The sequence below is a fragment of the Thunnus thynnus genome, chromosome 4, assembly GCF_963924715.1.
Source record: "Thunnus thynnus chromosome 4, fThuThy2.1, whole genome shotgun sequence".
Taxonomy (NCBI): domain Eukaryota; kingdom Metazoa; phylum Chordata; class Actinopteri; order Scombriformes; family Scombridae; genus Thunnus; species Thunnus thynnus.
Window position 1 is genome coordinate 22,285,735 of NC_089520.1, and position 25,764 is coordinate 22,311,498.

The 25,764-nt window shown below is 40.2% G+C and overlaps 1 protein-coding gene across 3 annotated transcripts in view; it reads left to right on the forward strand.

Moving 5' to 3' along the window:
- The first annotated feature begins 962 nt into the window (after positions 1–962).
- The window catches only part of LOC137181699 (RNA-binding motif, single-stranded-interacting protein 2-like), a 30,179-nt gene continuing 5,377 nt past the window's right edge, over positions 963–25,764 (forward strand). The window contains exons 1-13 of one of the 3 annotated variants that reach the window (XM_067587579.1): positions 963–1,121; positions 12,136–12,299; positions 16,889–16,947; positions 17,766–17,857; positions 21,233–21,390; positions 21,593–21,672; positions 21,801–21,910; positions 22,128–22,171; positions 22,380–22,473; positions 22,728–22,778; positions 23,028–23,138; positions 23,320–23,400; positions 25,580–25,667. In XM_067587579.1, the coding sequence (XP_067443680.1) occupies positions 1,050–1,121; positions 12,136–12,299; positions 16,889–16,947; positions 17,766–17,857; positions 21,233–21,390; positions 21,593–21,672; positions 21,801–21,910; positions 22,128–22,171; positions 22,380–22,473; positions 22,728–22,778; positions 23,028–23,138; positions 23,320–23,400; positions 25,580–25,660 (1,197 nt within the window). In that variant the 5' untranslated portion in view covers positions 963–1,049 and the 3' untranslated portion in view covers positions 25,661–25,667. Of the gene's footprint in view, positions 1,122–12,132; positions 12,300–16,888; positions 16,948–17,765; positions 17,858–21,232; positions 21,391–21,592; positions 21,673–21,800; positions 21,911–22,127; positions 22,172–22,379; positions 22,474–22,727; positions 22,779–23,027; positions 23,139–23,319; positions 23,401–25,579; positions 25,668–25,764 lie in introns of all 3 variants that reach the window. The other 2 variants (XM_067587578.1, XM_067587580.1) reach the window with 2 other exon arrangements.

Genomic DNA, 25,764 nt, shown 5'->3' on the forward strand with positions numbered 1-25,764 from the left:
TAGCAATCAATACAAACAAACACAGAGACAAGGTTACACAAGCAAAGAAGAGGACAGGGGCAAAACCAAAGAGGGTACACACAGACTCTGGTTGGGTTAGAGGGTGGTGGAGCTGCTATACACATATACGTAGTATATTTCTATCACAGAAAAAATGCTGTCATCAGCTTTTTACATTTGTTTATAGAACTTCAGTGATTCATTATTACTGAAAATAAAGATAAAATATGGTTAGAAAAAAAACATGTCAAGCTTTCCTGGCATGAGTCTTTCCTTACAGGATTTTGAAAGTTTGTAGTTTAATATGTTGAATTTTACTGATTGAATTTCTTAGCCTTGAAATATTTTTTTTCCAATTTTTCCATTTCTCCTCAAGCTCAGCTGTTTATAATTTTGCATAACAACACTTACTCATATGTTTATTTAAAACTGGTCTCATGTTGAAAATCAAAAAGTTATATTTAATTTCTAAATAGGCTATTCTTATAAGGACTTAGATTACTTACTGGTACGCAATAGCAAGTTTATAGCATATGTAAATATATATCTTGTTATATAGGATATTTGATATAATTTAGAGTTTCAGTTGGGATTTTTAATGCTAATAAAACTGATTAGAGTATCTAAATCCTGATATATTTAAGAATAGACTAATCTTAGGGCCAGGAAACAAATTAATGTCTCTACTGAAAGGAAGTGCGGTCAAGTAGTAAATCAAGGACCCCCAGACAAAAGCATTGTACACCGTATCTTGATTTTATAAGCGTCATAAGACACTAGTCATTCTTACACACCCTCCCCCGGTGAGTGAAATAAAAGTGTATGTTGAATGCATCTGAACTAATCCCCTCTTCTCTGCGGACCACCTGGTGCCGTGTGACTGGACCCCTGAAGGAGCCCAGGGGCCAGCACTGGGGGCCCCTGCCCTGCTGCTGCAGCAGCACCACTCGCAGTCAACCAGCGGGACTCCAGGCACTCACTTCCCCAGCTGCTGACGTCAGCTGGCAGCCTGGGCTGTTCTCGCCGCTCCGGACATAGCGCCGAGAAAAATGCTGCTCTCCGTACCGCCAAGGGCAGGAATCAACCCATACAACGGCTATAACAGCAGAAACAGCAAAAAGGTAAACGCTATCTGGCTTTTCCCCCATTTTCGGCTTGTTCGCCCTGCGGGGCAACATGCCCGCGTCTGTCGCGATAGAAAAGGGCTTGTGACAGTGAGCTGCAGTGTCCTTGAAAAGCTAAACGTACTGAATTTAACTTAAGACTTCGCGGAGTAAAAAAATACAGCTTATAGAGCCGCCGTGCTCCGTGTGTATGTCAAGGGAGGAAATTTGCTACCGCTCGGTCCTGTCATGTTGGACGCCCTGTGTTTTATTTAGTGCTGTTTGTGTATGGGTGTACTACAGTAAGGATGTCGATACGGCTCTGCTCACTCATTTGAAAAAGTCAATGGTGGAGGGAGAGCAACTTTTGTGTGTAACTGTACCGTGTTGGGATAGCGCGTCTGTGCCTGGATGTGTTTGTGGAGGTGGGGGTAGGGTGAAAGGCAGGCAGAGAGGGGGGACATGTTACAAAATGAATTCTGCCTCTTCGTCCGTGAGCTCCGGACACTCGTATCTAGTGTTAAATCAGGTCTTCATTGTCTATGCTGCCGCCTAAGTTTGCAAAGTTTTTTTTTTTTTTTTTCCCTCGTTTCCCATCTGAAAGCGGAATATGCCCCACCCCTTGAAAAATCCCACCAGACCATGATGACAACATTCCCAGAATTATGAATCGCGCTCTCGTGGTCACATTCACTGTTGACATTGTCACTTTTGTAACCAATCTGTGAGGGAAAAATACTCTTATGCAAATGCACGAAATAAGGTTAGATATACACCAGTACAATACTAGAAAAACATTTTTAATTACAAATGTACGAAATACTAATAACGTATTATTTTTATCAGCAGTTTTGTTACTCGAATCCCTTTCTTTAAGTGTAACATTGTCATTTAGTCAGGCAGAGTCTGTGTCTTCTCTCTATGGACCATAGTAGATTCTAAGTGATGGTAAATGCTCTTTTGTTATACATGTCAATGTTATGTTGTTATTTCATGTTATATAGATTCACTCTACTGTTTTTTTTTTTTTTTGTTCTGTTTTGCTTCTGCTCTGCCTGCTTTTTGAGCTTCTGAAGTCTTAACAGCGTTTTGAAAATGATTATTGACATATTGTCTTTGTTATCCCGGGCACCGCCTGGCTGCTCATCCTCCCAGATTTCATGTCAACACTTCTGCCTGTCTGAGGAAAATAGCATTATGTTTGACACACACACACAGACACTTTTTACAGCTTGTTTCAATGAACTCATATTTTACTTGTACAGAATAACCATGTAGATGCAGATGTTTAATTTGGAAATAATTTTGTTGCAGTGACAAACCATTTTTAGCTCACCAAGACCAATGAAAACAGTTAAATTTCACTTTAAAAAGTAAGTTATTTGTAATAGCAATGAGGTGCATAAGTGTAAGCTATTGCTGTTTCATTCTTAATAGTTTTCGTCCTGCTTTTTTCTTACAATATGAGTAATATATGTTTAATGCACATTCTCAATCGACAGAAAATTATTTCGTCAACTATTAAAATATATATAATCGATTAATCATTTTGAGTAATTTTTTAAAGAAAAAAAATACTAAAATTCTCTGGTCCCAGCTTCTTAAATGTGACTCTGGTTTCTTTAGTCTTCTATGATAATAAACGACTGTTCAGGACAAAACAAAACAATTGAACATGATATTTTCTAGGTAAACATTCAGTTACTGCCAGGCGTAATCCATGTTTTAGGATTGATTCTATATATTTTGACGAGATTCCACTTATTAAGTATTACATATTTAATGACTTGTCGTTAAATCCCCATCTCAAAGAGCAGCCTGATTTGAATTAAGTTCAATAAACATGAGGGATTTATAATTGTAGATTACTCTGACATCTTTGGAACATTGTCAGGACAGTGTGGTTCTCAACTTCAAGCTTTTTTTTTGGTTTTGATTGTTTGTGATGAGAGTGCTCTGGGAGTTTAAGGTTATTTTACCAGTATGATCCTTATGTATATGTCTAAAATGTAATTATATCTTGGTTTCTGGTTTTCCATTGGTGTACTGACATTTCACAGTGCATTCTGAATCTGCTTCTAAAAAACTCACATCGTTTTCCAGAATCTTGTGGTAATACGCCACCTGAACAAACTGCGATAAAAGTATTAATTATTTACTTAGATATAAAGAATTAAAAAGCACAAGTGCCAGAAGTTTTTTTTTTTTTCTTGCAGTTTGGTGGTCCAAAGCTCTTCTGTTTTGTGGAGCAAAAGTTCACACAGAGGTCAAGTTCCTGTGTTGTGATTCCTAACATTTCCTCCCTCCTACCTCTACCTCCCTCTCATTCTTTCTATCTCTTGCTCACATCCTGCCATACCTGAATACACAAAATAAAACTCTGAACACAAAATAAACACGTCGAGGGGGCGAGAAAAGCGCTCTTTGTGTGCGCAAAGTGATTACCGAGCCCGACAACTAAAAGGCGTTTGGTTTCTGTTGTGCCTAAAGCCTGCTGCTCCTCCTCCTGACTCAGCACCTCATTTCCTCCCTCAAGTAAATGGAATTAATGTCCTCAAATCAAATTTGCTCGTTTTCCGTGTAAAGCTTCCTGGATGGAAAAATAACAGGAGGCGGCTTGTCGCCTCTCAAGGTATCATGCGTCTCGCTCAGGGCCTCATCCAATGTCTTGTTTTTGTATTTGTCAATCAGATTTTTGTTCTCATCTAGGCGGGAGCCCATTTTAACAAAATGTCAACTTCCTGTTGTGATTTAAATCTCTAGATGCCCAGACACATACTCTACTGGATCACAAGACAACTAGATATAAAAATAAATAAAAGAAATACACTAACTGGAGCATTAAATTGATAGAGAGGATGTAAAGGGAAGAGATTCCTCACATGGCGGAATAGCAGAAGTGTGTTTTCCCGTGCTTCTTTAAATGAGTGATTTCACGCTCTCACTTTCACCTCCACAAGTTTTCTGACGTCACCAGTGTGTCCTTGTTCTTGTTTTATCAATTCGGTTTTTTAAGCATGCTTTTTACAATTACTCCTTGACATTCAGAGTAAGTCTGCCCACATGACAGAAGTGGAAAGTTTGCAATTTAAAGCAATGATCCCTGACAAAAGACTCATATAGGCAAATAAAATGTTTAGGAAAGATTGGTTTCACTTTTTAGCATAGAGTCATATGTGTAATAGAAAAATGTCCCACATAAACACCCTGATCACAATAAACTGGCCCCGTCTGCTAGACTTTGGTTGATAAAGCACGTTTGTCAAGTCACAGATCCTGTGCTTGTCGTTTATCAACATGAAATCAATGCTAGAGCGAGAGAGAGATATTTAAATCCTGGCTCCTTTCTCACCTTTGCAAGGCTGGCCAATCACGGCGTGAAGTGGTGATTGTCAGATTGTCAGTTTCGGAAAGTTACAGAACCTGTTGGACACAGCCCCCTCTAACCCCACGTCGGAAAGGTGTGGGGGTTTCCGCAGTTCTGAGGGCGTATACTGGCTCTTTAACTGCAGGATCTATAGCAAGGATTCAACAATTTGTATTTTATTTGAAAATGATCACTATTGCATTTCACTTGATAAATACAGGATCACCAAAAAGAAATTAAATGAACTTATCGAGTGGTGAAGGTTTTTTTGAGGCTATATTTATCTTTTCTTTTTCCATAATTTTCCTTCTATCTATATCTATTGCTAGTAATACATTTTTAAATACACATTTATTTTTTCATTTTTTTAACATGTTTTTCTGAATGGGATTTTCTTAAAGGTTAGTGCTTACAGTATGTGAGAATTTGCAATGGCCTAATCTCATAAGTCATCAATCGTGTCAAATGTCAGAAGTTGAGTGTCCTTGAACGCACCAACAAGGGGATTTTTCCAAACGGTTCTTGATAGTATCTGTATTACCCTGCAGCAATATTTTAACTGTGACCAAAGCAGCAAAGCAGAGTAAATATTCTGTGTGAGGACATGTTTCAAGTCTGTACAAGTATATTATTCTGTCTTACTGAAACCAGCGGGTGTCTAGGAGGTAAAAAAATTGAACCACCAGTACCCAAACAATGGTGTGATGGTGTGACTCAAACCTTCAATGGAGACATGACTATGCCAACAAACGGAATAAAATGTAGTAATGGCCTGAGAATAAAGGAGCTGACACAAACAGTTAAATATGTTGTGTACATATTAGTATAGCCACGATTGAAGGGGTGATCGACGATTGGTTTTTCCTACACTGATGTTAAGGTGATTTTAACTAAGTTACTATAGTGTTATACAAGTAACATAGCTCCTTTAAGGGATATCTCAGTGGGTAGGTTGTGTGTGTAGCGAGTGTGTGATCAAGAGTGAGAGACTGAGCGTGGTGACCGAAGCAGAGAGTATAAAGTTAGCAGTATAGCTGTGAACATAGCAGTGCAATGTGTGTACAGTTTAGGCTTTTTGTCAGTGAATAGGCTAAATGCTACAACTCCTCATGACCCAAGCCAAGTTCAAGTGTCTTGCTTGCCACCTGCTGATTAAAGTGAAGGGGGTTAGCCCCGAAGTTAGCGACAATGGGTTGACCAGGCTCACAAAAGGTGGACTGACCTTTAAGGTGGACCAGCTATTCTCATTTTAATGACAATCTCAGCCGCTCCTAAACAGAGAACTGAGAAATGTCTGGCTGCTCCCCTCCTGTGATAGCATCAGGTATTGCCAATCTCATAGTGTGATGATAGGACGATCTGACTATGGAGAACATTGCCCAACTATGGTGCATATTGACGTGAAAAGTTGAAAGACAGCAATTAGTTATGAGTTTTAACATTTGTATCAAATTACAAAATGCTATAAAACACTTTAGCCTCTTTTACCTTGTCTTTTGGACTTAAAGCCCGCACATTTACTGTATGGTTGAGTCTTAAAGCTCTAATCAACACAGTTTCCAACAGCACCAAGCTGCTGTTTTCAGCAAACCCACTGTACAGCGTTCACAATGGGAGGGCTGTGTCCAACAATTTCTGTAGCTTTTCGAAACTGTCAATCCAACATTCATGGAGGTGAGAAAGTTGGCGGAGTTTGAACTTCACCTTAAAGCCCTCTCTACTCATTCTTTGCACAACTGTTTCTGTATTTTTATGAAACTATGAATGTCTTCCAGGAGAGAATGTCTGAAAATATGCCTTTTGCCCTCTGATGTCGTCAGAAAACTCATCATATGATCAAGTTCTTTGAAAGCCCAACTAAGCATTTTCTTGAGTCTTCATCACTATTTGGTCCTTTAAAAAGTCTAATCTAAAACCCATTAATTGAAGATAATTCATGTAAGTGAAAAAGGAAAGTTTCACATTTACAGTGAACAGTTGCACTAAGGTGACAAAATGTTAAAATTCTTACAAAATAAATGGAGATTAGCTTAACTGAATCTCATATTTCCTGTGGCTAAAATAACAGCTTGATAATCTTGCTTTAGTTACATTTTTCTATTTTAGATGCCACAGATAATTTCTGTGTATAAGAAGCACTGGAGACATGTCAAATATGCTCGGAAATCCATGTTTGTAACGAATCCACAACAGGAAATGCATTCACAAATAATTGCTGTCTGCTTGGCTATGTCTGAATTTGTGTATTTAACCAGCTGTTCTGCTGCAGTGACTCTACCCTCGCTGAACTCTCCTGTACAGTCCCTTTGTCCCTCTGGCCTCCTGCCAGGTATATGTTTATCTTTCTCTTTGTTTAATGTGTCAGATGTTTTGGATTGGTCCCAGCTTGACTGCCAACGCATGAACCAGCCAAGGTGAACAGGTAGAGAGGGAGACAGAGTCCTTGGAGAAAGCACAGCTGTCAGAAATCTGATGCCAAGTGCTGCAGCGATGCCAGACTCTCAGTGTGCCTCACATTTTGTTAGATCTCTAGCTGAGCTGTGGGCCAGTGTGCGTAGGTATCCGTTTTCTTGCCACCTGACCCGGCTTGAAAGCCATGCATGCATGTGCATTTGCACTATGCATGCACAATCAAGGTGTGATCAGCAACATTAAGAGAAAGACAGTTTGGAGATTAATAGGTGCCTTTAAAAAGACAAAAGGAAAGGGAGGGTCAGAGACAGAGAGGAAGGAGGATTCAGGAACGAGTCTGGGCGTGAGTTCGGTGTCCCTGTCACCTGGTTGGAATGCAGAGCTCCTCATTCAAATGGCAGTGCGATAAGATCAGGAGCAGACACAGAGGATTTCCTGCCTGCCGCCATACTGCAGCTCACTGTTTTACTAGAGTCACAGTCCTCACCAAACCCTTTGGCTAACATGAAAAGACTATTTTACATTTTTCCATATACATTTAACTCATATTCTTACAATTATTACATTCATTTTCTCTACATGGCAGTGTCGATGAGACAGATTTGGTCAGATGTAGTATGATAAATGAGTAATTATTCAAATTTTTTTTTTTTATCAAAATGGCAAACAGGAAATGATCTGGTTTTGGAATCAAACAATGTTCATTCATGCTTTAGAAGGGAAGATTTTTAATAACAAATCCAGTTTCACATGACTCATTTTCCTTGTTGGTCCCTGAGTGTAGCTGGTGCATTGCTCTGCAGTGTAATTCTATACAAGCTGGAAGCTGCGTTCTCATTCAGCCAGGCTATAAATCTGTGCATTAGCATGTAAGTCGGTCAGCTGGTCACACAGTCATGGCTCTTTCCTGCCTGAAGAGAAGACAAGCGCTTCAGTAGGGAGCAGGCAGTCAGGACATGGGAAAGCAGGCCGACCCCCCAACAGCCAGGAAATCCATGGAATTCTACAGGTCAAACTGGGGTCGACTGGAGAAGCCCCACAGGGAGAGACAGAGATAAAAACAAAGGTGGAGTGACACTAAAAAGAAGGTTAAAACAGATGGACTTTCACTACAGTAGCGAGTATTAGTCATCCCTATTGGTCATATGGAAACGAATCATTCCTGAGAGGTTGTTTTAATGTCAACACACACATAAAATGAAGATGTACATTTTTGATGTTCTGAGAGATTAAAGTCAGTGGTGAGTACCAACAACACACAGCGGAAATGGTTTTATTTATAGAAATGTTTGTGATTTTTATCTTTAGTTTGGTCCTAAAAATATCCACAGAATTTTTTGAGCCTTTGATATGAATTTTGAGCAGTCCAGCAGAGGAGGAGAAATGTAACGTTGAAAGTGTACATCTCAACTCATCTGAATTATGTAAGACTGCACAGGCATCTTCGATCTACAGTAACCTTTAAAAAGTTAAACCCTACCCCAGATGTTTTTTACCCATCTGTTTTATTATATTTTAATTTAAAGCGTGAAACAATTAGGAAAAGTAATTCCTTGTGTGTTGTCTTGTGTTGTCACTAAAAAGCAGATGTTGTTCCCTGAGGTTCAGGTTTTAAATGCTTCCAGGGTCATGTTAGTGGTAGCAAATAACTCAACTGTAATGTTTGTTATCAAATCCTTAATAAACATTAATCAGTCATTAAATTATAAACTTCATAGAACTATTTCTATTTCAGTGAATACACATACTTTTAGAATATTTCATGTAATGTCATGCATGTAATTGGCCTTGCATCAATGAGGACTATTGAGCTTGTTGGATACCTGCTGAGGCTACTTCATTTTTAAGTAAATGGTGAACTCACCTGTTAAATAGGAACCAAGGACTGGAATTGTGCTTGAATGATCAGTAATTGATTAGTCAATCAACTGAAAATTAATCTACAATATTCACTTAAGTCATATATCAAACAAAATGTCAAACTTTCATTGTTTCCAGCTTCTTAATTAGAGGATGTGCTGCTTGTCTGTCTTTCATATCATTGTAAATGGGGTTTGGAGCTTTTGATTGGACAAAACAAGCAATTTGAAGACATTACATATGTGTTTATTGGATACATGATCAACTACATTTATTTCTAAACTCCTGTTACTGTTTGAGCAATTATCAATCAACCAGAAAAATGGAAAGATATTTTGTTCAATAGAAAACATGCAAATACAGAAAGACAATGAAATAGCCTGAAATGAAATCTCTAACCAGCCGGGCAGCAGATGCCATTTTAAGGTTTTATACTTTAACTTGATTAGTTCAGCTTTCGGGAGGTTTATAATTACTTTAATACTTCCTCTGCACATTAAATCTACTCCACTACTATGAAAGAAAGGTTATAAAATGTCATCAGCTTGTAATACTCTAACATTTAAGGACAGCTGACTTTAGAAGAAAGAAGCCAGATTGAGTGTTAACTGAGCCATATAGCGATGTGACTTTAAAGCTTAAAAAGCTTCTATTTAAATAATTTGTACTTCACCAAAGGTTAGATTTCTGTGATCACTATGATAGGTAACGTGTTATTAGCCCAGATCACTTACTGAGAACTTAGCAATTCAATTTCAAAGAAAAAAGAGTTTTGATTCGATGATAAAGGTCATGAGTTTCAATTCAGGTTCTCTGCAGCTCTTCAAGATTTTCAGAATCGAGAATGCCACATTAGTATAGATGTGTGTGTGTGTGTGTGTGTGTGTGTGTGTGTGCATGTGTGTGTGTGGGTGGGTGTATGCATGGAAACGTATGGTTGTGGACTGGTGTTTTATGGGGTGTTGTTGCTCCTGCTACAGTCTGGAGCTTGACTGGGACTTGGCACTCTGGTAAAGAGTGTGTGAATGAGGTCTCTGCTGTCCTGTTCTTTCATTCACAAATTAGGTGCCTCGAAAAAACGTATTCATCACAAACTCCAGCGTAATGGGACAGATCAGCTTGAGCAAGCAGGCTCGTGTGGTTTTTGCGAGCCACATTCTACGTTTGCAGATTTCAGCCGGTCCTGAAAACGTTGCCGAATTACAAAAATGAAAAAAATGAACAAACTTTTAAAGGAACATCTTTTTAAAATAATGCAGCTCAAGATAACGGCTCTACAACAAATATTTCCTTTGACAAACTTATTATGTACAATTTTTGTTGACACTGTCAAATATTAAGCTTTATTTTGTTGTGTTGTTTAACTTCTTTTTAGCAAGAACACTAAATATTTTGAGAAAAACCTTACAATAGATATTTATGTTTACATTGTTTAGTTTAAAAATTAAGAATTTTACTAGGATTTTTTGATATGACAAAAGCAACTTTGATACATTGCATTTGCACCAAATATCACCATGAACATCACCGAAAATGTGATGGTCAAGTCTTTGTGTACATCCTGTTGTGTACATCTTTTCACATGTGGGCTTGCGTAAATATCAGTGGAATAAAAGAGATGAAAGGAAAGAACATACACCTCTTTTCTTTGTTTTACTTTGAGCAGCTCATGTCTCCATGTTGTCTCACTCGAACAAATGATCGTAAACTGTTCAGGTTGCTTCAGCAGCAGAGGGAGAGAGAGGATTATCCTCAGAGAAATGAGTCTGTTGTTGTTGAAGCGGCTGCCGTGCTGCTGCTGGCAAAATAGAGGTCAGAGGGGCTGTCTTACAGGGGCACCATGCCTTATGGATGGTGTCTAATTAGCGGGATTGGTTGATGTTGCTGGTGGTCCTGGTGTGACTGTGTCTTCCTGCTGGGCTTTTCCTAAACACCGCCAGCCTGATCAGTGACCCTTCCCTCTCTCTTTGAATTAACCCATTGTCCTCCTGTCGCCTCCGTCCAATCGGTCTCTCAAATGAGACGCTCCAGCCTCACAGCAACCCGCAGCAAGGCAGAGCGCAGTCAGAAAGCATACTTGTTCTTATTCCTTCTTATGCAACGTTGAATTAAAACATTTTTAAACGGATGTGATACAGCAAACACTCACAACAGGTCTGGTGAGCCTAGTCTACGCTCAAGTGTTGCTGTTTATTGTCTCAGTCTTATTTGGAAAACAGCCAGTAGATCTGTTCCTGGAGAGCAAAGTCTTTTTTCTTAACAGGTAAAGTGATAATGCAACCACATTTATCCCAATAAAATGTATTTCTCTGTGCGGTTACACAGTCTTTTGTTTGATTTCTCCAAGGAGAACCACAATCTCATAGTGAGGTGAGATGATGCACTGGTTGTTGCATAACAGCCTTTTACGTTCCTAGTGGTGAGTCACTGACTAGTCGGCAACCATTGTTTACAACTAGTGTTCACTGGCACTTAGTCCAAAACAACCCAAAGAAGAAATGAAAAGGAGGTTCAGTTGTGGTGGAAGAGTTATGTACAGCAGCAGCATATAAACATCAGGTCATTACAGATGGTCGCAACATGAGAATGTTACCATAAATTGTCATCTAGTAATGAATTTCTGGTGTGCTGTTTCTATTTATCTCTTTGAATTCTTCTTGATTCTGCTTTGTTTTGACAAATTGGACCTTGTATGTTATGTGGACTGAACTGAACCCTGTTTCTGTTTTGGGATCTTGTTAAGTGTTAAACACAGTTTGGGAGAGAAATGTTAGAAGGACAGTGTTGAACCTGAGGCGTCTGGAAGTTGAAGACAGAGAGAAGTGCAAGCTTTTACACATGGCAGCTTTTAATTTATATAATACCTGCTTTAATCAGTAGAATTAAAATAAGAGAAATAGTTGCAGTATAAAGCAGAGTATTATTTAATTCCGCTTCATCAGACTAACTAAATGTTGGTCTTAGTTCTTCCACTCTTTGGTTTTGGTATGCACCGCAAGATATTTTTTGTGGTTCCAAAAGTAAAAAAGTTACCCAACATGGAGAAAGCATAAGAGGCCCCTTTTCCCTACATGGAGTAGGCAGCCAAGAGGCCCCACATTCCCCTCAGAAAGCAGTATTGGTGAGTGTTGACATGAGGGCTGTATGATATCATTTTTCGCAGCTCCCACATAATCATCTGTCTCATGCAGGATTACTATCTCTCAACCTCTCTGAACACCCCTTTGAGTTTTTCATACTCTGAGTAATAACCAACATCACTGTACCTGTACAGTGTATAGCCTATTGATGTTTGAGAATACTAGTTGTGGTGCTCATGTGTTTAGGGAATGACTCCTGTTTAGCATCGACACGCAGTAAACTAATTCTGACGTTTCTTTCTTATCGCAGCAGGCCTATGTGTCCTCCGGCCACCAGATGGCGCCCCCCAGTCCCAACACCAACAGTAGCAGCAACAGCAGCGGCGTGGGAGGAGAACAGCTGAGTAAAACTAACCTGTATATCCGTGGCCTCCATCCGGGGACCACAGACCAAGACCTGGTCAAGCTCTGCCAACCGTAAGTGATTTGTGACAATTTAAAAAAAAATCTTAGTCACAACTTCTTGGAATCAGTACAGCAAGGTGAAATATGAAAGAATGTGACATTACTACAGCCATGTTTTATTATTCTTTTAATTTTTTAAGTAATTAGTCAACATTTTGGGTAACACGTCTATTTGCTTTCTTAATGTCTCTTCAGAGTGAAGCTAGAGCCAGGAGACGATTAGCTTAGCTTAGCATAAAGACTGGAAGCGGGAGGAAACAACTAGCCTGACTCCAAATTTAAAAAATACACCAAGCAACAACTCTAAAGCTCATTGGTTAACATGTTATATCTCATTTGTTTAATCTTTACACATACGATAATGTTAAAATGAAAATTTGTGTTGTTACAGGGAGTTTTGTACTGTAACTTTTTCTTGGGAGCAACAGACAGGAAAAGTAATGGGAAGAAATAGTTACACAACGTAACTTTTACTAAAACCATAAATTGTTGTTTTTGAATTTCTGTTTGTGCAAAGATACATATATGTGTTATTTAGCTGCTTTAGAGGTGTTGCTAGGCTATTTTTTGCACTAAAGGCTAACTGTTTTCTCTTGTGTCCAGTCTTTATGCTAAACTAAGCTAATCTTTATGCTAAACTAAGCTTAATTGCCTCCTAGAGAGTGGTAGTGAATAAACGTGTATCCCAAAATGTTGAACTTTTCCTTTAATGACAACACGTCATGATTCAACATTTTGATAATGTGCTTTTATATATTCCAAGGGTAAAACATTACTTAGAAGATTAAATGCAATAGGCAAGACACACCCAGGGGCTGCATTGGAACTGCTGACGTATTCAAACTCTAGATGAGAGATGTGCTCATGTCAGGTTTGACTGCTGTTTCTGGTACAGTTTGCATTTTATAAATGTGTAAAAGTCATTTGTTTGTGTCAGGTTTGTCACAGTTTGGTTGTATGTTCAGTGTTGATTGGATCAAATGGACAAAAGTAGTAGCCTCACCATTTTCTTTAATCCCTTTATGTCGAATCAGACTATAGTCTGAGTGTAGCTGGTAGCACATTCCAGCCCATGTTCACTGGAACAAGTTGTCTTTAGATGGTTATCTTTGATGCTAAATCGGAGAACGAGTCATGTAGAGACTAACGTCTTCTCGTGAGCAGATAACATCTGTGCTATCTGGAGTTATGCTCTTCATCTGTTGGACACATGAAATTAAATTGTTTAAGGCCATAATTTGATATTCATAAAAAAAGAGCTGTTTAGGCAGGAAGGAAGGAAAAGTGGTTTGTAAGTAAAGATGCTGAATCACCACAACTAAAGTCAGTTTGATTAAATCTTGACAATCACAGGGATATGAGAAATTGTCAGCAAAACAGTAGTGCCTCAGAGGGAAATAGACGAAGGAGGGAACTTAAGCAGACAGTCAGGAAAAAAGACAAGACACGGGTAAAGAAGGAGAGAAGGGGCCAGAGTAGGGTACAGTATGTTGCCTCCTCATGTCCTGATCTAACCTTCCACTTTTTGTGAGGCTGGATTGGCTCAACAGCAGTGAACTAAGACTTACACGCTCCTAGACAAACAGTCTAGCCTCTACAGTATGTCTTCTTTATTAACACACACACACAAGCACACACAGACACAGACGCACACACACATAGATAAAACCCTGTAATGAAGCATCCAAACTGGTTTTGGCTGCTGCATACGCATTTATGTCACAGAAGTGATTTGTGAACAAGTCATGCATCCGTCATTTCCACGGGTCATTCACAGTAACAACATGCCTCCCTGATAAAGCATTGGCCAAACCTGACTTGATCATACTGTAACTGACACTACAGCCCCTCCCATATGTGTTTGATTCTCCATTTTAACCCTTCTAACACTACATAATGAACCACAGAGACATCAAATTCTCAGGGCAAATTTAACACGGCTCATGTCTGCTGATTGTGTTAATATAAGAGTATTGGCGCACATGCAATTCATTGTCAAAACCTGAACAATCAAAGCAAACTGTAAAATCTGTGGTATGTGAAACACAGGGACTTGAGAGTAAAAGCAGGAGACTGACAGAGAAGTCATTGTGGAATGGTAGAGAGGTGGAGAGAGAGGACGGAGGCTCTGGTGGGAGGTTCTGCTTTTGAAGGGGAAACTTAAATGAGTGGGAAAAGAGTAGCATAGCCTGCTGGGAAAGAATGTCAGACGGCCGTATATGGGTCATAGCTGTCTTTTAAGTCCCTGTGACCTCCGCAGCATTGTGGGCTGCCGTTTTGCAGCTGAGGTAAGCAGAGGGTCACGCAGTCACCGCTTTCAGACCTTTGAACTCACCTGGCTTCTCTTTTAGGAAAAACATGAAAACATGAAACACAGCTTTTGTTTTTCTTTGTCATGCTTCAAATGAACACTCAAACTGATCAATAACATTTCAGGAAAATCAGAGGCAGCGTGAAACTCACAAGAGTGATGGTTGTCAATAGAAACATAATCCTAGTTAAGGCCCGTCATTCAGTTTATGGTGATATTTTTAATATTCAATCGTTCAAGCATTTCACTCAGATTCAAAGATTCAATGTAGTATGAAAAACAGCATTTGTTCTTCTGAAATGTTTCCATTGTCAGTCTTTTAGACAAGTATCAAACGGGAAATATTTTCTACTATTTTTATTACGGATCAAAGCAGGAAAAAACACAACATATATTCCACAAAAATATTGGGATTGGCAGCTTGTAGATACCAAACATTTCTCTGTGTGTGTGCTCCATGCTCAACCATTTTCTTATCAAACTAAATTTAGCCACAGGTCATGAAGTAACACTGTCTCTAAAAATAAAATTAAAATTAGCTGTGTGTGTGTACAAAGTATTCCAAAATAGTGAATCCTGAGGCTTAATATCAGTGGAAAAAAACTGTTCCTAGAAATGCACTGCTATCAAATGAGACCAGTGGAGTGAAACGAAATTTAATTTATAATTTTTATTAGCAAAGAGGGACACTTTGGGTATTTCCGACAGTTTTTTGAACAGTCATATGCAGTGAACTTTGTATGCCTCATTGATTTCTGTTGAATGTCTCCATATTTGTGCTCAGGGAAGCCCAGAGAAATGGCTGAAGGAAATCTAAAATTTCCTTTAGGCTTGAATGGGTTAAATTATATTAAGCTTGTGTATATATATTCATGCATAATGATCACTTTGCAGCTGTCAGATGACAGTGGGGAAACTATAAACAGGCCCATGCAAAGGTCAGCTGGCTATTTGGCAATGGATGATGAATTATTAATGTCTGCAATGAGGAACTTTTCCTTTATAGTGTATCTACTCTTCATGTCATTAATCTATTTTATTTAGCAGCAAAAAATGAGCTGAATTATGAGATTATAAGGTAATAGGGTAGCAGAAGTGGGGAATTAAACCTTGTTTGAATGTAAATCTGAATGCATGGTCTGAATATGTATGTACATGTAAGAAACCAGACCACACTATGGCATGAATACAGATTGTGGTGTCAGTAGTGACACCACTGCGACCGTCGAGTCAGATCTAATACATGGGGGGAAAATGTCCACTGAAACGAGGCGGGAGTGTTGGACCCAGCGGCGAGTTGCGATGTTAGGGTGGAAAAACAGAGAGAGGGAGAGGGACGTGGTGGGAAGGAAGGCGAACCGGAGGGGTGAAGCATCAGGTTACATTCCGCCCAGACGCCATGTCGCCCAAACAGAGCAACACCAGCTTCCCTCACTGGCTAAATCCACCAGACAAGGGCAGGTCTATTATACTGTAGTGCTGATGCACTGTCTTATAACACTGCATTCCATTAGTCTCCACATCTTATGTAACACTTCTCATTTGCTGCTTTTAAGGTGATTTTCATGCTATGAATGTTTTATGATACTACATTGATGCATTCATTGATTCTCCTCTTTATAATATTTCTGATTGGACCTCCGTCATGTTTTTCTATTGATAACTGCAGACTGAAATAACAGGTTGGGACACTAGCTTATGTTTCATATCACAAACGACTTCTTTTGTGTGTCGTGAAATGGATCAAGCATATAGTTAAGTTCCCTTGAACGTCATTATTTGTTTGCTTGTTAGACATCGCTGGTGACAACACTTCCAAGCTTTATTTGAGATAAAAATACCCAAGAGCAGAGCTGTATTTAGGAGAGAGGTGTGTGTGCGTGTTAGTCTCTGTGTGTGTGTGTGTGTGTGTGTGTGTGTGTGTTAGTCTCTGTGTGTGTGTGTGTGTGTGGTAAAGACAGGCCTGGAACAAATTGTTTTTGGCCCTGGGGTGCTGTCTCCTGTCTGTTGAAAACAACGCCAGAGAACAGAGTTACTGTACAACAACCTCAACCAGCAGACAAAGACAGAAGGGTGGAGGCAGACAGAGTTTTTTTGTGACACTTCAGATCACATTAAAAAGACACAACTGAAGGAGAATGTATTCATGTTTACACCTGTAGTCATGCAGCCTGAGGAAGTGAGGCAGGATTGGTATGCATGTGGTAGGAGCAGATTCCTCTCGTTGCCCTTTAGTCACCTCACCTGTCATTGATCCTGTTTTTTTTTTTATTCTTGTCTGTCCTCGAAGGTATGGCAAGATTGTGTCGACCAAGGCGATCTTGGATAAAACCACCAACAAATGTAAAGGTAGGTTGTAAGTTGGTATCATGATTTTTCATGACTGTTGTTTTCACTTCTATGTGTTTTGGCTGTTTAGTTATTAAAGGATAAGGCTGGTGATTTTCTATATTTTTCTTATTATCAACAAATCTCATGTGTAGAGCCAAACCAGCAATGAACTGATCCTATCTACAAGAACTGTGTTTGTATCCAAAGCCTGATATATCTTATTCCTCTGTGCAGTAGACCTCTGTTGTCCAAAAATTATTAAACCTCTGGACTTTACGCTTAAGTTATGTAATGTTCAATGTAGTACAAAGTCAAGAAGTGGTGATATGCCACCCAACAAGCTAGTCATATCTCTTAAAGGAATGGTTTGACATTTTGGGAATTTTGCCTATTCACTTTCTTTCTGAGAGTTAGATGAAAAAAAAAAGATTAATGCCACTCTCATGTCTGTATGCTAACTATGAAGCTACAGCCAGGAGACAGTTAGCTTAGCTTAGCCTGAAGACCGGAAACAGGTGGAAACGCTAGACTTGCTCTATCTAAGGTAAACAAAAATCCACCTACCAGCACCTCTAAAGCACACTAATTAACATGTTATATCTTGTTTGGGTAATCCATATACAATTTTTTGGACAGAGTCAGTTTAGCTGTTTCCCCCACCTTCCAGTCTTCATGCTAAGCTAAGCTAATTGTCGCCCTGCTTTAGCTTCATATTTAACAGACAGATATGACAGTTGTATTGATCTCTGACTTATCTGACTCTCACCAAGAAAGTAAATAGTTTTACTTTAAAATAATGTTGCACCAATTTTAATAGGCATTTGTCTATTTTACAGGGTATGGCTTTGTGGACTTTGACAGTCCAGCAGCAGCACAGAAAGCTGTTACAGCTCTGAAGTCCAGTGGGGTCCAGGCTCAAATGGCCAAAGTAAGAATTAATCAACTTTTCATCAGCTCTGTTATTCAACTACCTCTTTTCTCACTCACAAATCTAGCAGTCACCATTAGATTCGACCTGCCCAGTTCACCTTGTGATCCAGTCTTGTCCGGCCCTTCTCCAAAATGTATTGATCTTCAAAGAGCCATCTGGTAAACTTTGACCACCAAGGGTATAATCCCTTTCTGCACAAGTACACACTCGTCCTCTCTGTCATGTTAAAGGTAAACTGTTGCATGTTGCGGCCTGATTGGCAAGGGTGCAAGATAAACTCTGGTTTATCAGGAGGTGTGTGTCCTATTACTGCATTGGGTGAACCTGTGCCAGTGATGGGCAGTGAAGATAAAATCAGACTTAATGCAGACTAGACTGGCTTTTTTAATCAGTTTTTTTTGTTTTTTTCACTGCCCCCTTTGCTTTGTTAGTTTTGTTTCCTCTTTCTTCATCGCGCTTGTCCCTACCTTCTCTCTTCTTTCCCAACACACCCTTGTCTCTGTGCTTGTGTATGTTGCTAACCTGCTCCTGTTGTAGCGCTTGTTCTGAGCCCTTTGTCCAAGTGTCTGCAGTCAAAGCAACTCTTGTCGGCCCATTAAGCTGATCCCTCTGGCTCTCAGGCTCCCCATTGAGGGAACCCAGGGGAGGGTGCCACTACACCCACTGTCAATGGGACAGGCACAATGGGCTGGCATTGTCCATCGTCTGGGCCCAGGCCTGGGGCTGACACCAGCACTTAATACACTCCACCCCAGTGTCCCTGCCTCCTCCCCCCTGTCCTGCACCCAAACAGACCCACTGCAATGCAACACCAGGGTCTCCCTCAGCCGGGCCCTGGAAAACTGTAACAGATCCACGCTGCCAGCTGACCTGAACCAGTCCAGTGCAATTAAACCCAGAGTCTAAGTTCCCTGCACCTCCTCCGTAAAAGTGCCACACAATCCTGTGTATCTCAATACCCAACAAGTGCAACTGGACACCAAAACTTGACTCACCCAGACAACATGTGCTGAGGTGTTGATAACCACTATAAAAACCTAAATATACACAGCTGGCTCGGAGTCACTGGGTTACTTTAGGTCAGAAAAACCAGGCAATAGTCTGAAACCAATTTAATATCAAACTCTGAAGTGCAGTTACACCTGCTTGCACCTTCACCATGGCCACTTACGAGCGTTGCTCACAAACAAAATGAGCCACACCTTGCACTCACTGTCCTCAGAGTATGCTCAGTCCCTGAATGGACCACCCCAGCCTCCAGGCTGCAGGCCCACAGGAGCCATGTGCGTAGGGGCAGGGGAACAATGGCAGAGTTAAAAATAGAAGCCTTCTTACTTCCCAGCACCTCCCTGTTCAAACTCAGACGTCAGCTGACATGCGCCGTTCGACACACAAGCAGGCAAATCCACCAAACACACAGAGACACACCTCAACAGACAAGGCTCACCTAGGGCCTGGCACAAAAAAATGCACTGTGACGCTTCAGCAAATCCCATTGACATATGCTTGGGATGAGTCCAACAACAGATTTGATTTTTGTTTGAATATGAAATAGGATATTTTGTGTATTAGCCGAGGCAAAGGGCAAATAAAATGAAAAGGGAGGGAGGTTCTATTTGTTCTTAGTTCATAGAGCCTTGAACTCAATTAGTCTTGGCCTATGACCTCCTGCAGTGTGCCACTGTGTTACATAATAGTCATATTGCTTTATCGCCGCACCCAGAATGACGACAATCACAGAAAATAGGTTATCTCTTTGCCAGGTGGCTCTCAGTTGAGACCAGAGGCCACTCTTATGTGCAGTAAATCTCCATTTACGATAGCTGTTAACACACTTTAATACCATAAAGATTCTTATGAATTCTACATTGTCAGATCAACAGCCTCATTATGACGTCCCTGTCAAATGTGGCTGAACTCTACAGCTAACCTGTACAGAGCAACTGTCCTCCCCTGTTTGATGCTCAGATCAGGCTGACTGTAGTTCACATGATTATCATTTACATCTGACGGTTTCTATCAAGCTCGTTTGAAAAAGGTTATTATTTGTGGTTTGCAGTGCTATCTAATAGCAGTATGCTTCAGGAAGAAGGAACAAATTGGAAAATGATAGAGATAAAAAAAAGAAATATTTTGATGAAAGAGAAAAGCTGGTTAATCAGCAGACACTCATCTATCCTCTCTTCCTTTTTTCAGTCATCCTCCTCTTTCATTATCCAAATTACTCAAGACTCCCACTACTTCCTATCCTGTCAATTCCCTCCCTCTGTGCAAAATATCAGCGTTTTAACTTAGTCATTTCTCCCACCCTCCCTTTGCTCTATCCTCCTTCCTCACTCTGTGTTTTACCTTCCTCTCTTTTTAGCCCTGCCTCTTTTCTCCTGGTTGCCAGGCTCCTGTTGCTCTGTGAACTCTTTAACTTCATGCCTGGCTTCCTGTCTGCTTCTGCACAGTCACACAAGGTTTCACTTTCAAGCGACTGCCACAAAATAAGTCTCCAAATCAGTCTGAATAATCTATCCCTTTTGATTTACTTGCAGCTATCAAGATATCTTAATTAGATAGCATTCCACCAAAATGTGTCACTTTCTCCTTTCAGACAAATTCATATTTGCATGTGTGGGTATATTTATGCGATTTGTGAAAAAAAAACCAGACAGCCTTAGTCAAGGCTGTAACACATGCATGAGTGACAAATTATGCGGGGTTTCGGTTTACTGGTCGACACTAATTGCTTAAAAAACATTTTTGGATCCTTTTACAAAAATATGCTTGACTTGGTGCACGGATATGATTAATGCGCTCAGAGTGATAGCAAGTGTTGATGGAAGACAGGTCACACTACTGCCTGCACAGAAATTTCCGCTGGTGTGAAAAAGATTTTGAGAGTGACAAGAAATTTTCCATTTGCAAATGCAAATGTATTAGCAAAGACGTTTGAAAGCATTGTGTTAAAATAACATGTTTTCACTCAGCGTAAGTTAAAGTACTTGCTTATGTCCTCCAGTGATACACGTCAAAGAAGTGTGGTAGTAAAAGGGAACACATGCTTACTGCATAGCTTTTAGATGTCTGCATCCTCCATTCCAGTGTTTCCCAAATTTTTGGTTACCCTTTAATATTAAGTGATGTCCTGTTATGACCCTTTGTCAAAGGGTTCATGCTTATGAGTTGTGAGCAGTTCTATCAAAGAGTGATTTTCCATTATCAGATTGTTGCATTTGAATGATTTTAGAAGACGTAAAGCTATACAGTATTAATCAAGAAAAGAAAAAATCCTAAAATAAACATCATTTTGTATGCAATAAATCTGTATAACACATCTTAAACTGGCTATACGTGAATTGATTTTCATGCACACTTCCTGCACAGCAACAGGAGCAGGACCCCACCAACCTCTACATCTCCAACCTGCCAGTGTCTATGGATGAGCAAGAGCTGGAGAGCATGCTCAAGTCCTTCGGCCAGGTCATCTCCACACGTATCCTGCGAGATGCCAACGGGACCAGCCGCGGTGTCGGATTCGCCAGGTCAGACATAAGCACGCCGACATAATTCAAGATTCAATTCAGAAAGAATATAAGTAAAATATACTACTTCATGGTGGTGTGTAATAATTTGAGAACGGTTTGTGCCATAAATAAAAAGTCATGGAGTGCAGTTGGCTTATCCAAACCTAATGCAAACAGCACTCCTCAAGAGGGAATTAATTTTACTTTGACTGTATTTCAGAATGGAGTCCACAGAGAAGTGCGAGGCCATAATTCAGCATTTCAATGGCAAATTCATCAAGACTCCACCAGGAGTGCCTGGTGCGTGGAATGTTTGTTTTGTATTATAGGAACCTGATATTGTTGTTGTTGGTGCCAGAGCTCAGTCTTTTTTGTCCCCCACCGTGATCATTGAATTCACTCTCTTGTTTGATCTGTTGCTTTCATAGTGCCCACAGAGCCCTTATTATGTAAGTTTGCAGACGGAGGTCAGAAGAAGAGGCAGAACCAGGGGAAGTATCTCCAGAATGGACGGCCCTGGGCTAGAGACGGAGAGACTGTAAGGAACTAATAATAATAAACTGATTATAACGATTCTTAAAGTGAACTCGTCCTTTTCATATGCTACATTTCTTGTGGGAAAACAGAGCAAGAATGTGCTCAAAACGTTTTGAATTTGATCATTCTTAGTCTGTACTCGCTGACTGTTTTAGCACAGACTGCACCGGTGTTTGCATGACCTCACTGGTTCTGAATCCCGTGTATTGTTTTCCCAGGGAGGAATGACGCTTGCGTATGACCCCACAGCCTTACAAAATGGGTGAGTGGTATGCATGGACTGAATGAAAACAGTCCCAACCCTCCAGGAAAATAAGAGTAATGTTTCAACTTTAGTGAAGTGGTGCCCTCTGCTGGACATTGGAGGAACACAGAAATGTTGTTTATGTGTTTGGGGACATGCTGCAGATTGTTGACATGGTGCGGCTGTCTTCAGGTTTTCTTTACACTCTGCTCTGTCTGTTCGGCAGCTTCTACTCCTCACCTTACAGTCTGGCTCCAAACCGAATGATCGCCCAGACTTCCCTCTCACCCTATATGCATTCACCTGTCTCATCCTACCAGGTGAGACATTTCACTGTATTTATTGTTCAAATAAATTTCTCTTTTTGCTATACTGTGTTTTAAATCTGCCTGAATTATAAGGATGAATTTGTAGATTCTATATGTTGCAACAGACACTAAGGAAGAACACTCAGCTCGCAGTACTTCCCAGTTTTATTTTTAGCCCTTTTTTAATATTTACATAATATAGTGAACTGTTGCAGCAGCAGATCTATTATAAGAGTGAGTTTCATGATGTGTTCCCTGACCTACAGGTACACAGCCCGTCCTGGATGCACCATCAGTCATACCTCATGCAGCCAGCTGTGAGTAACTGTTCTTCTCTCCTCATACTTCATCAGTATCACCATCTATTTCTCATCGGTAGTTCAGTGTTTACAGCAGATCTTGAGTTGTATGTTTAAGTCCTGTGGTCCTCTTACATTTATTTATAAGACAAATGTGTGCATCCATGGTTCAAATTTAATGGATTTAAGCACTGAAGTGATTCCATGAGTGATAGTGACTTGGACCTTTTTTTTGGTTTTCATGTGTGTGTTTCTTTGCATTCACAGGGTACAGTTCTTACCCCAACTATGGATCATGCCATGTCCATCCAGCCCACGTCCATGATGGGACCTCTCACCCAGCAGCTAAGCCACCTGTCCCTGGGCAGCACGGGCACAGTTAGTACCAATCACACACACACACAAACAGGCAGTCCTAACAGGTTTATGGACTGATGCACTGGTCTACTCTAGTAGGACAGAAAATTGTCCCTGTAGCTAATTGTCAAAATTCACAAAATCAATTATTCATGTCAAGTACTACACACAATTTGTGTTTTCCTCTCTGCCTTCCCTACAGTATATTCCGGCCAACACAACTATGCAGGGGACCTACATCCCCCAGTACACCCCAGTGCCTCCCTCCAGTGTCCCAGTAGAGGTATGAAGCTAGCCTCAACCTCAGCTGCTTACATTAAGTGGATGACTGATACTGAAAACTCTTATAGGGACGTATTTACTAAAACTTGATGCACCTGTGCGCGTAAAAACAACTACTGGTTTTGGCAGGCTTGGTCTTATTCATACATATTTTAAGGAGTGGCACAGTTAATGCACACAGTGGGGGAGGTGACTATTCAAACTGCCAACTGACTGATTTACTAAGCTGGATAGCGTCCATATTACCGGAAGGTGTGTTTGGTATCTTATGCCAGAAAGAAGTAGTAGGTGTAGTTGCTTTGACTATTTGTTGTATTCTGCAAATACTATATAATAATATTAATTATATTCATATTCCAGAAAAAAAGTTTTGATTTAAAAACAGTATTGATGACTTATTTTTGTGATGGAGATGAAACAGAAACTGAGACAAAGAGAAGACATGATTGTTTTCTCGGATACTGGACAGGACAGACTAAGATATTTTTAAATTACTCTGTATTTTTCTTTTCTTTTCTTTTCTTTTTTAATCCTTTTTGTCGTTGATTACGTAAAGCTGGGCTCAGACTACAGGAGGGTTAAAATCCTAACTGATTTCGAAATCGGGTTGCAGCACGCACATAAGGAGAAACTTCACAGATGTTCTCTCTCTTGCTCAAACATAACGGCGCATCACACACTACAGGATATTATTAAGATTATCGTGCCAGAAGGAGCAGTGCACCACCTCACGTGATCTCATGGGGAAGCAGATGTAAACAAAATGCTTTGCAGTAAGACAAAACAGAAGCAGAAGCCTAAACAAGTCTGGATGAAAAAATGGTTGGGGAGACACGGTCAACACACAGGTCGTCTGTCAGTTTTAATATCTGTCAACAGTAGTATGCTAGCATATGTTAGCCTCAAGGGCTAGAATGTTTACCGTTGCTTGGCAACAACATCTCACTTCTGTCTCCTTGTAGACTTGTTTCTCTCAGTGTCTACTGTGGTCCCACTCAGACAGTGGTGGCGTAATCATCCAAATTTTTACTCTTAAATATCAAACATGTTTGAAATTATCAGGGCGGCCCCGATGAGTTTGTGAGCAGTTCTGGCAGTTTAAGATTAGATCTTAACAGCTGGAGATTCTCCTCCAGCTGTTGGGAGGGGTGAATAAATTGGCCCAAAATTCCTGCAGTCTGAGACCACTTTAAGAGTTCTTGAGTTTTTAGCAGACACAATTTTTTTTTGAGTTTTCTTAGTTCTTTGGTGTATAGAAAACATAGGTGTAAGAAAACATTTAAATAATTTTATTTTATAATTATTTAGTATCACAGCCAGTTGTTCGCTGCAAAGACATTAATATGTTGCTTTAGCATCCACTAAAGTGCAAAAATGTAATTGTGTATAGATTGAAAGTGTTGTGGAAAGGTAGTATCTCACAGTGTAGTCTGTTCCCACACTAAATTTATGTCTTTCTCACTTTCTCCCTGAACTATTAATCATAGTCTCTTATTACTTAATAAATGCAGAAATGTGTATTACTTAGTGTAGTGTGCTGTTCAAACATGCAATAGGGGTCTATATTAGTTCCTCCATTATTCAACCAGAAGAGCCATCGCAGGGCAGACTCAGCAGTCAGTGTGCTCCGGCGCTGTAGCAGATCCTGGCTGAGCGCTCTGCAGGAGGGCGACTGAACCCTGTGCAGAGTCTTGAGTCATTTGTTGGAAGGTGGGGCTGAGTGATGGTGGGAGCCTGCGGGATGAACAACACAGTGAATGAGAAAACGGGCGCGTTTATGAATGGGAAGAGGCATGGTAGTAAGCCAGGCCCTCAGGCAGTGATTGGATGGATGAGATCAAGTGGGAGGGAGAGGGAGAGGAGAGGCTGAATGCTCTGTCTCTGTGAAAAACCCCAGCCACTCCTTGAATTAGGTAAAAATTGTAAACATTAAACATGCTTCTTAGTAAATACGTCCAACAGTGTGCACTGGCTTTTAGGTAACAGATTTCACCAGTAAAATCGGACCAGTGTTCTTTGATTTGTCCACACAAAAAGCATAATATAAATCTTTGATGGGGAGGGCAGCGGGAAAATACAGGCTGTCTTCTTTGTATTTTCAAGAAAATTTGTTTAACTGACACATATTAATGAAATATCAAGTAGAGTATTCTTTGCATTAACTAATCGTCTTTTTTCAGGAGAATGGCGGTCAACAGCAACAGGTTGCCATGGAGACTCCTGCAGAACACACAAACTACTCGTACCAACACACCAAGTGAAGCTAAGGTAGGACAAAGAAATACGTCCGCCCTGTCATGCTAATTACTCACACGTATACTGATATTTTATGTATTCAAACCACTAAATCATGGTACACAAATCC